We start from the raw sequence: 12,533 nt of genomic DNA on the forward strand, positions 1-12,533 counted from the left end.
TCCACGAGGAAAGTGGGCTCATCTTGGGCGGCTGCCCGAGGGGTCTCGGCTTTACAATTTTGCCGAGCTGCAACTTGGTCAGGGGCAAACACGTTTGCTAAATTCTACAAAATTGATACCCTGGCTGAGGAGGACCTTGAGTTCTCTCATTCGGTGCTGCAGAGTCATCCGCACTCTCCCGCCCGTTTGGGAGCTTTGGTATAATCCCCATGGTCCTTACGGAGTTCCCAGCATCCACTAGGACGTCAGAGAAAATAAGATTTTACTCACCGGTAAATCTATTTCTCGTAGTCCGTAGTGGATGCTGGGCGCCCATCCCAAGTGCGGATTGTCTGCAATACTTGTATGTAGTTATTGCCTAACTAAGGGTTATTGTTGAGCCATCCGTTGAGAGGCTCAGTTATATTTCATACTGTTAACTGTTATCACGAGTTATACGGTGTGATTGGTGTGGCTGGTATGAGTCTTACCCGGGATTCAAAATCCTTCCTTATTGTGTCAGCTCTTCCGGGCACAGTATCCTAACTGAGGTCTGGAGGAGGGTCATAGTGGGAGGAGCCAGTGCACACCAGATAGTACCTAATCTTTCTTTTAGAGTGCCCAGTCTCCTGCGAAGCTTGTCTATTCCCCATGGTCCTTACGGAGTTCCCAGCATCCACTACGGACTACGAGAAATAGATTTACCGGTGAGTAAAATCTTATTTTTTTTAGGAGTGTCGTGGGCGGGTAATTCAACTTCCATGCGTGATCGTAGCGTTTGGATGGAGATGATTGATCTTTTGCACCTAGCATGAAGCTGGTACAATCCCAGGTACTAATGATGACCATTACATCTGCAGACAGAACCCCAGTGGGCGAGACAGGCTTCCACTTTCAGTAACACAGTATTCCTGCACAATGCTTACATTAGCCTATGAACATTAAGTAACATGCCATAGCCATATGGCAAAGCCCATGCACATGACTCAGAATCAGTGCCAATGGGACATCAGTTGCCACTTTCTTCTTAACGCCGGCTATTCCCTGCACAAATAACATTATCCTTTCTTTTAGCTTTTATAATTATGCAGCTTTTTGGACAGAAAAACAGCTTTTGGATTGGGCTCAGAGGCTACCATTATGATATGTGGGAAAATGGAGCTTCAGAAACATACAATAATTGGTCTATAATTCAGTTTGCCCATGTAAGTAATAAAATATGTGTATATCATTAGGTTTATCTCAGTCATAAAATGTACTGCAGACACAGACATGTCCTGATTGCAGGACAAGTTTGTCTGGTTCCATTATTTCCATTACATGTTTTATATTATATGCACTATCCTAAGGTCTCCTGCTTGGGTGTGGTATGGAAGGTAGATAATAAGTAGGTCGACAGTGTCTAGGTTGACCACTATTGGTCGACAGGGTCTTTAGGTCGACAGGGTCTAGGTCAACAGGTCAAAAGGTCGACATTAGTTTTTTTAGGTTTTTTGGGTGTCGTTTTCTTCGTAGAGTGACCAGGAACCCCAATTAGTGCACCGTGTCCCCTCGCATGGCTCGCTTTGCTCGCCATACTTCGGGCAAGGTGCCTCGCTCCGCTACCGCTTCGTTCGGCACAGATTACCATTCCAATCGTAGTCCACGTGGATCGTTAAGTATAAAAAGGTTCAAAAAAAGAAAAAAAATCGTGAATAGAAACACTGTCGATCTAGTTACTGTCGACCAATAGTGGTTGACCTAGATAGTGTCGACCATGTTACTGTCGACCTAGAGACCGGATCCCCCCCTGCTTGAAGCTTGCTTTCTGTGTGCTACACTTGGTGCTAATTGGATAAGTTCAGTCACCAATCAGTAGACACGATTGGCTAACTTCAGTCACCAATCAGTAGACACGATTGGATAACTTCAGTCACCAATCAGTAGACACGTTTCATTATCATTTCATACCTTTCATATCGCCAGAGAGCACCATGTGATTTGTAACTTCTATATATTGTATATTCAAAAAACTTTTATACATTATATTTTTACCATGTACATACCGGAGTGTCCCTACTCGGGGTAGCAGTTGATTTACGGACGGTCATAATCCCGACAGCCATTGACCAATAGTCAGAATACCGTCATTTGAAATGCCGACGTGTCACAATGCCCGACGCATGGTTAGTGCAACACAGTGAATGTTGGTATTTTGACCATGTTGGTATTTTGACTGCAGGCCAATGGCTGTTGGGATTATGACTGTCGGTATTGTTCACGTTGATAAATCATACTGAACCCCTACAGACTGTGCTGCCTGAAGACGTATACAAGTTTAGGGCAGAGGGGTATCCCGCACCAGAACTATTAATAATTAATTGTATTATACAGGATTGAGGGGCAGATGTATTAACCTGGAGAAGGCATAAAGAAATGATAAACCAGTGATATGTGCAAGGTGATAAAGGCACCAGCCAATTAGCTCCAATATGTAAATTAACAGTTAGGATCTGATTGGCTGGTGCCTTTATCACCTTGCACATATCACTGGTTTATCACTTCCTTGTGCCTTCTCCAGGTTAATACATCTGCCCCTAAGTTTTTAATTAAATATGTTAAGACCACATCTGTTATATTAAACCGGTGCTACTCTCTGATCCAAGGAATAGACTTGAACAAGACAGGTGCTAGGGATCAGTTTAACTGGGTGCACTCCATCCCATACATATAGAAAATGTGTACAATTTCCTTTATTTAATTTTATGGAATACCAATACCCACGTGGGATATACAACCTTTATTTCTTGTCCCACATGAAGTATTACTATGACCTATACATAAGGTCATAAAAAGCGAACTATATAAAAACAGTTAGAAAGTAGAAAAATGTGATGAGAAGAAAAATAACAGAAAGAATTTCTGTCCATGTGAAAAATAATAAAAAGTATTAAAATCAACATCGTTTGCCATCTATTTTTTTTAGAATTATATCTCTGTTAGAATTTTAGGATAAGATCCACCTCCTTATCACTTAGAAAATGTAATCAAGATACATATAATAGTACACTTGTAAAATGTGCTTCTATATTATTAATAAAACCCTGTCAAAATTATTTCAATATTATTGTATTATCCAATAAATAATGAACCTTGTGTGTAATAATTAGATCACTCACATCTGGGGGATGGTTTTAATCTCCCTCAAACTGTGCAGCTATTTTGTTAAATTACCCAGTACTGACTGATAGTACACAGGCTTCTATTTATAAACCACAGAAACTGATATAATTGATACAAGTGTTACTTTCAATAAGTGATATACAATGTTTCAAAATAATGCTTGATTTATAACATTATGCTGCTCGGCTGATTTTCTCCTTGCAAAGTAATCCTTTTATATAATAGGAAATTTTATTATGTGTCACAATATCTCAGTGTAGTAAAGGGATATAAACCATCAATGGCTTTAAAGCCACCTGCTGCCAAGTGTGCTAAAATTGCTCTTGTTATCACACCGAGGAAGCACATTAATTATACACATAGTCAGGGCTCATAGTATTGACGCATGTAAGCCCAATTGATCTCAATATATTATAGTGTGTATCAGCAACTCCTTCAATAATCTACAGCCTAATACCCTTTATGCTGTTGATGTGATAAACATCTGCCAATGCAGTGTTCTATATTGCTAGTGCCCTAGTAGATAGTATAGCAGCATTAATTGCTTGTGCCCCAGTCAGTAGTATACCAGTGTGCACACTAATGATATATGCACTGATTCCACGTGTTATTCACAGGTCTATTCAGGCTTGAGAATGAGCATGCATATGGTTATCATATAGGTAAAATATGTCTAATAATGCTTGGGTACATAACAGGATTTTCCTCAATACAATGGAGTCGGGTAGCATATGTGCTTTCAGCTATGATAATGACCTGCTGGTGCAAGGCTTTATATAACTTGCCCCTCCCCGTGCTCTAGTTAATCACATACACATTAAGACATTAGTGACAGGTTATTGGGGTGGATTATCACATTATATATACATATTAATTATATTTCAGAGAGACGGCACACAGCAATCCCCTATGTGCATTTCGCTCTATGGGGGTAATTCCAAGTTGATCGCAGCAGGAAATTTTTTAGCAGTTGGGCAAAACCATGTGCACTGTATAACATTTGCAGAGAGAGTTAGATTTGAGTGGGTTATTTTATTTCTGTGCTGGGTAAATGCTGGCTGCTTTATTTTTACACTGCAAATTAGATTGCAGATTGAACACACCACACCCAAATCTAACTCTCTCTGCACATGTTATATCTGCCTCCCCTGCAGTGCACATGGTTTTGCCTAATTGCTAACAGAATTCCTGCTGCGATCAACTTGGAATTACCCCCAATGTTAAAGCTTCGTCAGGGCACGCACTTGCACCAGTCTTATCCTTGCTGCAAGATCTGAAATCAGGCAGATTTCTATGTGAGCTCACCTTCGAATAGCTCGGAATTACATCTCGACGCCTATAGCACACTTATCCTACATACAAACGCCCCACTGCCACCCAGTTTCACCCAGTTCACTGCAAGTGGAGATGCAGCTCAGCTGCTTGCGACTCTTAATAGCTTGCAGATCCGCAGAGATGCATATGTTCGCTTTGGTCGCATGTGCCTTGCAAAAAATGGCAGATGTGTCCGCTTTGCGTGCTACTCTGAATAAGGCCCTTAGTGTTCTATAATAAGAGAATGAGCATTTCCTAAATGAATTTGCTGACCCTGACACTGCTGCCTCAGGTTACTGCATGAGAGGCTCTCCATTGAGTAAATGTAATAAAAAAACATCCTTTGCTATTTTGCAATATAGCTCATACATAATTGATATGTTCTGTTTTCTCTAGACTAATGTCAATTCATCAGATACAGATAAACACGATCAACTATGCCCTTTGATAGCCGCGGATCATGATATTCATCCCACCGGTGTACGATATCTTACAAACTGTACTGACGAAGGTTATGGATTTATCTGTGAGAAAGAACAAGGTGACACTTCATGAGTAACTACTGAAAGTAGCATTTTGGGGCTCATATGCGCCTTTTCTTAGGCAAAGCTTAGAACTTCTTCTATTGCATATTCACACCACATATTCTTACACTTCTGTGACCACTCCTATAGAGAAAAAGTGTCACACTTTTTCTGTCCAGATCAACTATGTATCTACGTACTGCCTGTTATTTATCATTATTACCAGTTATTTATATAGCGCACATATTCCACAGCGCTTTACAAAGAATATTTGCATATTCCCATCAGTCCCTGCCGCAGTGGAGCTTACAATCTATGGGGGTCATTCCAAGTTGATCGCTCGCTGCCATTTTTCGTAGCGCAGCGATCAGGTCTCTACTGCGCATGCATATGCACTGCAATGTGCATGCGCGTCATACGGGTACACAACGGATCATTGATGAGCTATGGATTTAACGAAGAATCCATTCGCACGGGCGATCGCAAGGAGATTGACAGGAGGAGAGTGTTTGTGGGTGACAACTGACCGTTTTCTGGGAGTGTTTGGAAAACGCAGGCGTGTCCAGGCGTTTGAAGGGAGGGTGTCCGACGTCAATTCCAGCACCAAAAAGACTGAGGTGATCGCAAGGGCTGAGTAAGTTCAGACCTACTCAGAAACTGCACAAAATGTTTTTGCACAGCTCGGCTGCACAGGCATTCGCACACTTGCAAAGCGAAAATACACTCTCCCGTGGGAGGCAACTATGCGTTTGCACGGCTGCTAAAAGTAGCCAGCGAGCGATCAACTCAGAATGAGGGCCTATATTCCCTATCACATGTACACACACACACATTCATGCTAGTGTTAATTTTGTTGGGAGCCAATTAACCTTCCAGTATATTTTTGAATTGTGGGAGGAAACTGGAGTACCCAGAGGAAACCCACGCAAGTACAGGGTGAATATAAAAACTCCACACAGTTAGGGCCATGGTGGGAATCAAACCCATGACCTCAGTGCTGAGAGGCAGTAATGCTAACCATTACACCATCCATACCGCCCAATATATATGGCTAATGGCAGTCCTGGTCTGCTGGGATTTGTACAGTAGATTTACTACACAACAGCATAGTGATAAAGGCATAGTTGTGAAGAGTTATAAGAATGTTACCTGAGCGTTACTTACTGTATGAGGGGTTGGTTGAGAGAGTTTCGACCAGGATTGTTGCTTAATTTGACACAATGCATGCTATCCCGTAGTCTATGTTTTGGCAATCCACACAAATTGTCTGGCATATCGGAAAGTGGGTGTGTCTAGTGGGGTTTCGCAAATAGGGGACAGATACACACTATGGGCCTAATTTAGAGTTGCCCATCCACTTTGTATGTACAAAAATGGAAACATCGAACGCAGATTGGTCAACCATCGAACTTCTGAGTATGTCTGTGTTATCTCAGACAGAGCGGCTCTTCTAAGATGCAGAGGGCTCCCCTGCTGTGAGCAAATCCACAGTGGCTGACTATGGCACGCCCAGAAAATGGTCCCAACATACCTGCGTTTCTCTAGCCATCCCCCATTACCCCCCTCAAATGCGTAATACCTGTCACAAATTTTACAAGGAAATCCTCTGTGCGTGCACAGGTGCAAAATGTGTGCACGTACACAGTGCGGCTTTGGAGAAAGTGCAGTGGAAAAGAAACGTTTTCACTGCATGTAACATCGACAGTGCATCCAACTCTGCATAAGGCCCTGTTTTATGCCTGCACTATGTATAGCAGTTTAAAACAATTAAAAGAAGCAAAATCGCCGATAACAGCCCCATTTTCAGCCGAAAATCAAACCCATGACCTCAGTGCTGAGAGGCAGTAATGCTAACCATTACACCATCCATACCGTCCAATATATATGGCTAATGGCAGTCCTGGTCTGCTGGGTTTCGCTGAACCTGTGTGTTTTCGGGTGAAAAAGATGTTTTTTTTTCCTGGTGAAAAAACATTGATGAAGCATCAGGAAATATCACCCGAAGCTTCATCATCGGGAATTGAATATCCCCCTTAGGGTCGACAATATCTAGGTTGACAGACATTAGGTCAACGCCTATTGGTCGACAGTGACTGTCGATGTAAGAAATAGGTCGACATGGCCGTTAGGTTGACATAAACAAGGTCAACATGGAAAAAGATCAATTTTTTAAAATGTTTTTTTTCAGTGTCGTTTTCTTTGTAAAGTGACTGGGAACCCCAATTAGTGCACCTTGTCCCCACGCATGGCGAGCGAAGGTAAAACATTTTTTTAAAAACTCATGTCGACATTTTTCCATATCGACCTTTTTCCATGTTGACCTTGTTCATGTCGACCAAATGGCCGTGTCAACCTATTTATGATGTCAACCTAGTCACTGTCGACCAATAGGCGTAGACCTAATGGGTGTCGATCTAAGTGCTGTCGACCTACAGTCCTGATACCACCCGCCTTCCCCATTGCAGACAGCGGCAGGCAGGGAGAGAGGAAAGACTGCTGCTGCTTCATCAGCCTCTCTCACTCAGTGCAGCACACGCTGCTGTGTGTTGGGCTAGGGAGAAAGGACTCACCACCAGTCAGACTCTCTCCTATGTGTGGAGGGAAGGCAATCGACTCCTGATGCACCCCCCTCTTCCATATACCACATACTGTGCACCGCCTCCTCCGTATACTATGCTGCAACCCCAGGTTACTTGCCATCCTGGGACTCTGCAACAAGAAGCAGCAGTAACCAGGAAATAGATGCAGGAACCACCAGACGGTCCCACATCGCTCAGAGTAGAGGCACTGGGGACACGTGTGGCCACATACCGGCGGGGGGAGAAGGTGAATCAGTCTGGCAGGAAGGGGTGAGCAGGGCCGTAACTACGTGTGTGCCAAGGGGGCTTGGCACACAGCGCAGTTGCCCTGGGGGCGCAACGGCCAGCGGCATGTAATGAGTCAAATTGACTCATTACATGCCGCCTCTGTGTGCGCCGTGCGCCGCGCTGGAGGAGAGAGACCAGCGCCGGGTTCAAGGAGGAGGAGGGAGGGGGAGCAGGGAGCCGCAGCAGCGCTATTTGATTGGTAGTAAGCGCCGCTGCAGCATCCCCCTCTCCTTCTGTATTGGCTGCCCGGCGCTGCTATGGATGCTGGGATGCGGTTCCTTCATCCCAGCATCCACAGCAGCGCCAGGCAACCAATACAGAAGGAGAGGGGGATGCTGCAGCGGCGCTTACTACCAATCAAATAGCGCTGCTGCGGCTCCCTGCTCCCCCTCCCTCCTCCTCCTTCTCACCTCACACAGCCTGCACCGAGAGGGAGCTGCACGAGGAGCCTGTCAGCGGGGAGAAGGTAAGTATATCCCTCTCTCTCTCTCTCTCTCTCTCTCTCTCTCTCTTTCTCTTTCTCTCTCTCTCTCAGGGGGACACCGTCTGCCGCAATGTGTAAAAAGGGGTCCTGGCTGCCGCAATGTATAAAAAGGGGGTCTGGCTGCCGCAATGTGTAAAAAGGGGGCCTGGCTGCCGCAATGTGTAAAATGGGGTCCTGGCTGCCGCAATGTGTAAAAAGGGGGACTGGCTGCCGCAATGTGTAAAATGGGGTCCTGGCTGCCGCAATGTGTAAAAAGGGGGTCTGGCTGCCGCAATGTGTAAAAAGGGTGCCTGGCTGCCGCAATGTGTAAAGAGGGGGCCTGGCTGCCGCAATGTGTAAAGAGGGGGACTGGCTGCTGTAATGTGTAAAAAGGAGACGCTGTCTGCCGTAATGTGTAAAGAGGGGGACTGGCTGCCGTAATGTGTAAAAAGGGGGACGCTGTCTGCTGTAATGTATAAAAGGGGCTCTACCTGGTGTAGTGGCGCTACTGTGCAGCGTAATTTGAATAATGTAGACTACTGTGCACCGTAGTATGAATTGCTGTTATTTTGTGGCCACGCCCCTTCCCCGTGAAGCCACGCCCCTATACATTTTTCACGCGCCTGCGGCGCGCACTGCCCCTGTCTTACATGGGGGGGGGGGGTCGCCACTGTCGTTTCTTGCACACAGCGCTAGTTACGGCACTGGGGGTGAGACCCTGTGTGGGGTGAGCAGTGCGGTAACTGGGTGGAGGAAGGGTTGGTGCTGGGGCTGCAGATGATGCGAATGAAGAGGAGGCAGATAATCAGCTCAGCTGCTTTACATATACTGTGTGCTGGCGGGGTCCTGTGATCACCCTCTCACATACCGCACAGGCCATGCCCAGACCCCTCTGGTCAACTGCTGGTGTCTTCTACCCCGAGACTGGGCTGGAGCTGTGCTGGGAGTGGTGAGTTTACACGTGGTGATACCCCACCTCCACACACACCCCCTGTAATCCGGCCCTGGTGTCTGTCATTGTGTTAGGCTTTTATCTGATAATGTTAGCCATGTCACATGTTTCTATTTTCAATTTTTCCTTTAATTTTAGACATTTCGAGTAATGTTATTGATGAGTCCGATATGTTCCCGGTATCAGACATCATGGAATATGGAGACAAAACATACAGAGTGATATCCGGCAATATGAGTTGGTATGATGCCTCCAAGACCTGCCAGCAATATGGGGATAATTTGGTTAGCATTGGTGACCTCTATTACCATGGCTTTGTAACAATCATTGTCCACCGCATGGGTTATTCTCATTGGATCGGATACTACAGAGATAACGTAAGTATATGTTCTCATTGCTTGAATGTTCTATAGTGTAGTTTTACTAAGGAGCAGGTTATCAACGATGCCAATCATTGGCGCCTTTGACTGATAATTTTAAAACAGCAATAGGATTGACAGGCAGAGTTGCTTGCGGGATGGGCGGCGATGGAGCATTGCGGTGGTAGCGCGGGGGAAAATGGGAGTGCGTTGGTTGCAGCATCACACGAAGCCTAGCTGCGGCTGCAGTGGGTCGTCCACAGTCGCTGCAACCGCAATTAAATTGTGGTCGCAGAGGCTGGGCAGGCCATTCTGCAGACTGGGCGACCTTGCCCTGCGATGGGTTGCCCGCAGCATGCAAAAGAAAGGATTGTGATTCTGCAATCCGTACTGTATAACCAACCCCCTAATTCAGTAAGGATTGCATTTGCAAAGCTGCTCAAAGCAGCTTTGCAAATGCAATCCTTAGCAATATAAATGCAGGAGGAGGTGCATAGCAAACTGCATCTCGCAACACAGTCCTTGGCCTCGCCAATGAAGGAAAACAGGGGCGATATGCCATCACCTCCATCCCTCACCCCAAACACCTCTGCCTGTCAATCAGGTAGAGGCATTCATATTTCTACAATGCGTTCACAGGTCCCGTTCTGCACATGTGCAGAACGGGTCCAGCGTGTGCGCAGTTTCCTGACCATCGGGAAACTGCGGGTTAGAACGCATAAGGTATCCAACCTGAATATGGCCTAAGTAGTAATACAGGCTTCCTTGGCTGCCATCAAGTGCGGCCATTTTGCATGCAACACAAAATTAGGCCCATAGGCAGAATTCAGTCAGGGTGTGTTGACACAGCTCTGGGCTGTGCAGAGTTAGGCATGAAAATTTGGAGTAATGTATTTTGTACCTACAGTAGTATAGGGTAGGTGTGAGAGTGCATGGATAATGATTACTGGTAGCAAACCAGGTGCACATGTAAAGCAGGTTGCATCGTATAACTATGCATAGATTTTAATATATACTTCTTTGGAGCACAGTACAGCCAATTTACCACCAGAATTACCTGTGTTTTACTCCAGTAGGTTCTCTGCTATAAAATTATTTATTGTTAATAATTTAATTCAGTGTTTGATAAGTTTCAAGTTTTATTAATCATGCAGTTTTTTTATGCAAATAGTTTTTATTGGTTCACATCCAATAGGAAATATAAGTAATGTCCGTCAGAATTAAGCATGACATACAGTAATATATGAAAACTAAAACATTGACAACAGTTTATGAAGTGTTACAATCAATTGCCACTGTTCCTGTTTCTTTCATATTACAAAACTGAAATCTGTTTAATGAATATAAATAGCGTGGACGCGATTTTGAGTGGGAAGATGGCTCCAGGTCTCGGTTTGTAGCATGGCAAGATGCAGATTCGCCACAGTCAGATGGGAACTGTGTATACATTGACACAAATGGTTATTGGAGAACTGAAGACTGTGATACTGTACTGCAGGGCGCACTGTGCCTTACATCCGCAGGTATGTAAATAGTCATGTTGTCTGCAACCACTTTCAATTGCTTGCAGAATTGCAGAACAGATATTGGGGGTGATTCAGACCTGATCGTAGATGTGCTAAATGAAAACATCTATGATCAGATTCTCTGACATGCAGCATGTCAGGCTCTAAACCCCGTCCCCACACACACACACACACACGCGCGAAAGCATCGCACAGCGGCAGTGCTTTCACACCCGCCAGGTAGCTCCCTGCCTGTGCAGCCTAGCTGCGCTGGCAGGCAGCTACCCGTCACATCCTACGTCACAGCGGCTGCATGTGACGTCACGCAGCCGCCACGGCCCACCCCAGCAACAGTCCAGTGTCCGGACCACGCCCCCTGCCGCCCTGCGACCACCTCTGTCTGTCAATCAGGCAGAGGCGATCGCACCAGTGAGATGCTTTTGCATCTCACTGTGTATGCACGCGCAGTGCGCTCGCTACACGAGCACACTGGTCAAAGGGCTACAGGCTGCGATCGCTGCCGTTGCAGCGATCGGGTCTGAATTAAGCCCATTAAACGCTTCTAACTTAAGTGTACAAAACCTTTGTTCCTGCTTACCAGATGATGATGATTATTATTTTTTATTGTTATCCTTTATTTATATGGCGCCACAAGGGTTCCACAGCGCCCGATTACAGAGTACATACACAAATATTCAAAACAGGAAAACAGCAACTTACAGTTGACGACAATATAGGATAAGTGCAGGGTAAATAAACATAGCTACATCAGCAGATGACACTGGAATAAGTATCTGGATTTGGTGCAGTTGAAGATTATTACAGTAAGAAAAAGGATAAGAACATGAGGGAAGAGGGCACTACTCGTGAGAGCTTACATTCTAAAGGAGAGGGGTAGACAGACAGGGGTGGCACAGTCAGGGTACATAGAGAGTGTGGAACAGAGGGTTAGGATGAGATTTGGCTGGGTTTGGTGAAGAAGTGGGTCTTGAGAGCCCGTTTGAAGTTTTGTAGAAAGGTGGAGAGTCTGAGGGGGAGAGGTAGGGAATTCCAGAGAAATGGAGCAGCACGTGAAAAATCTTTGAGGTAGGAGTGGGAGGAAGTAATCAGTAGGCAGGAGAGTTGGCGTGCATTAGCAGAGTGAAGAGGACGGGTGGGAGAGTAACAGAGCCGGCCCTAGCCAATTTGATGCCCTAGGCAAAATTTTGTCTGGTGCCCCCTAGCTCCGCCGCTAGTTCTGCATCTGTACCTGCAACGCTCAGGTAGTGGGGCCCACCGGGGGGTTACCCTGTGGGCCAGTTCAACTCTGCACAATGCCACACAGTAATGACCATAATACATATAATTCCACACAGTAAAGGAACCTTACACATATGCCCCACATTAGTAATGCCCATAATACACATAA

General features: G+C 45.3%; 1 protein-coding gene across 7 annotated transcripts in view; it reads left to right on the forward strand.

Moving 5' to 3' along the window:
- Nucleotides 1–12,533, forward strand: part of PLA2R1 (phospholipase A2 receptor 1) — a 293,721-nt gene that overhangs the window by 230,563 nt on the left and 50,625 nt on the right. For all 7 annotated transcript variants that reach the window (XM_063933659.1, XM_063933661.1, XM_063933656.1 and 4 more), the window contains 4 exons: nucleotides 1,054–1,184; nucleotides 4,852–4,996; nucleotides 9,400–9,638; nucleotides 10,972–11,143. In XM_063933659.1, the coding sequence (XP_063789729.1) occupies nucleotides 1,054–1,184; nucleotides 4,852–4,996; nucleotides 9,400–9,638; nucleotides 10,972–11,143 (687 nt within the window). The remainder of the gene's footprint in view (nucleotides 1–1,053; nucleotides 1,185–4,851; nucleotides 4,997–9,399; nucleotides 9,639–10,971; nucleotides 11,144–12,533) is intronic.

This window comes from Pseudophryne corroboree, chromosome 7, assembly GCF_028390025.1.
Source record: "Pseudophryne corroboree isolate aPseCor3 chromosome 7, aPseCor3.hap2, whole genome shotgun sequence".
In the NCBI taxonomy this organism is placed as follows: Eukaryota; Metazoa; Chordata; class Amphibia; order Anura; family Myobatrachidae; genus Pseudophryne; species Pseudophryne corroboree.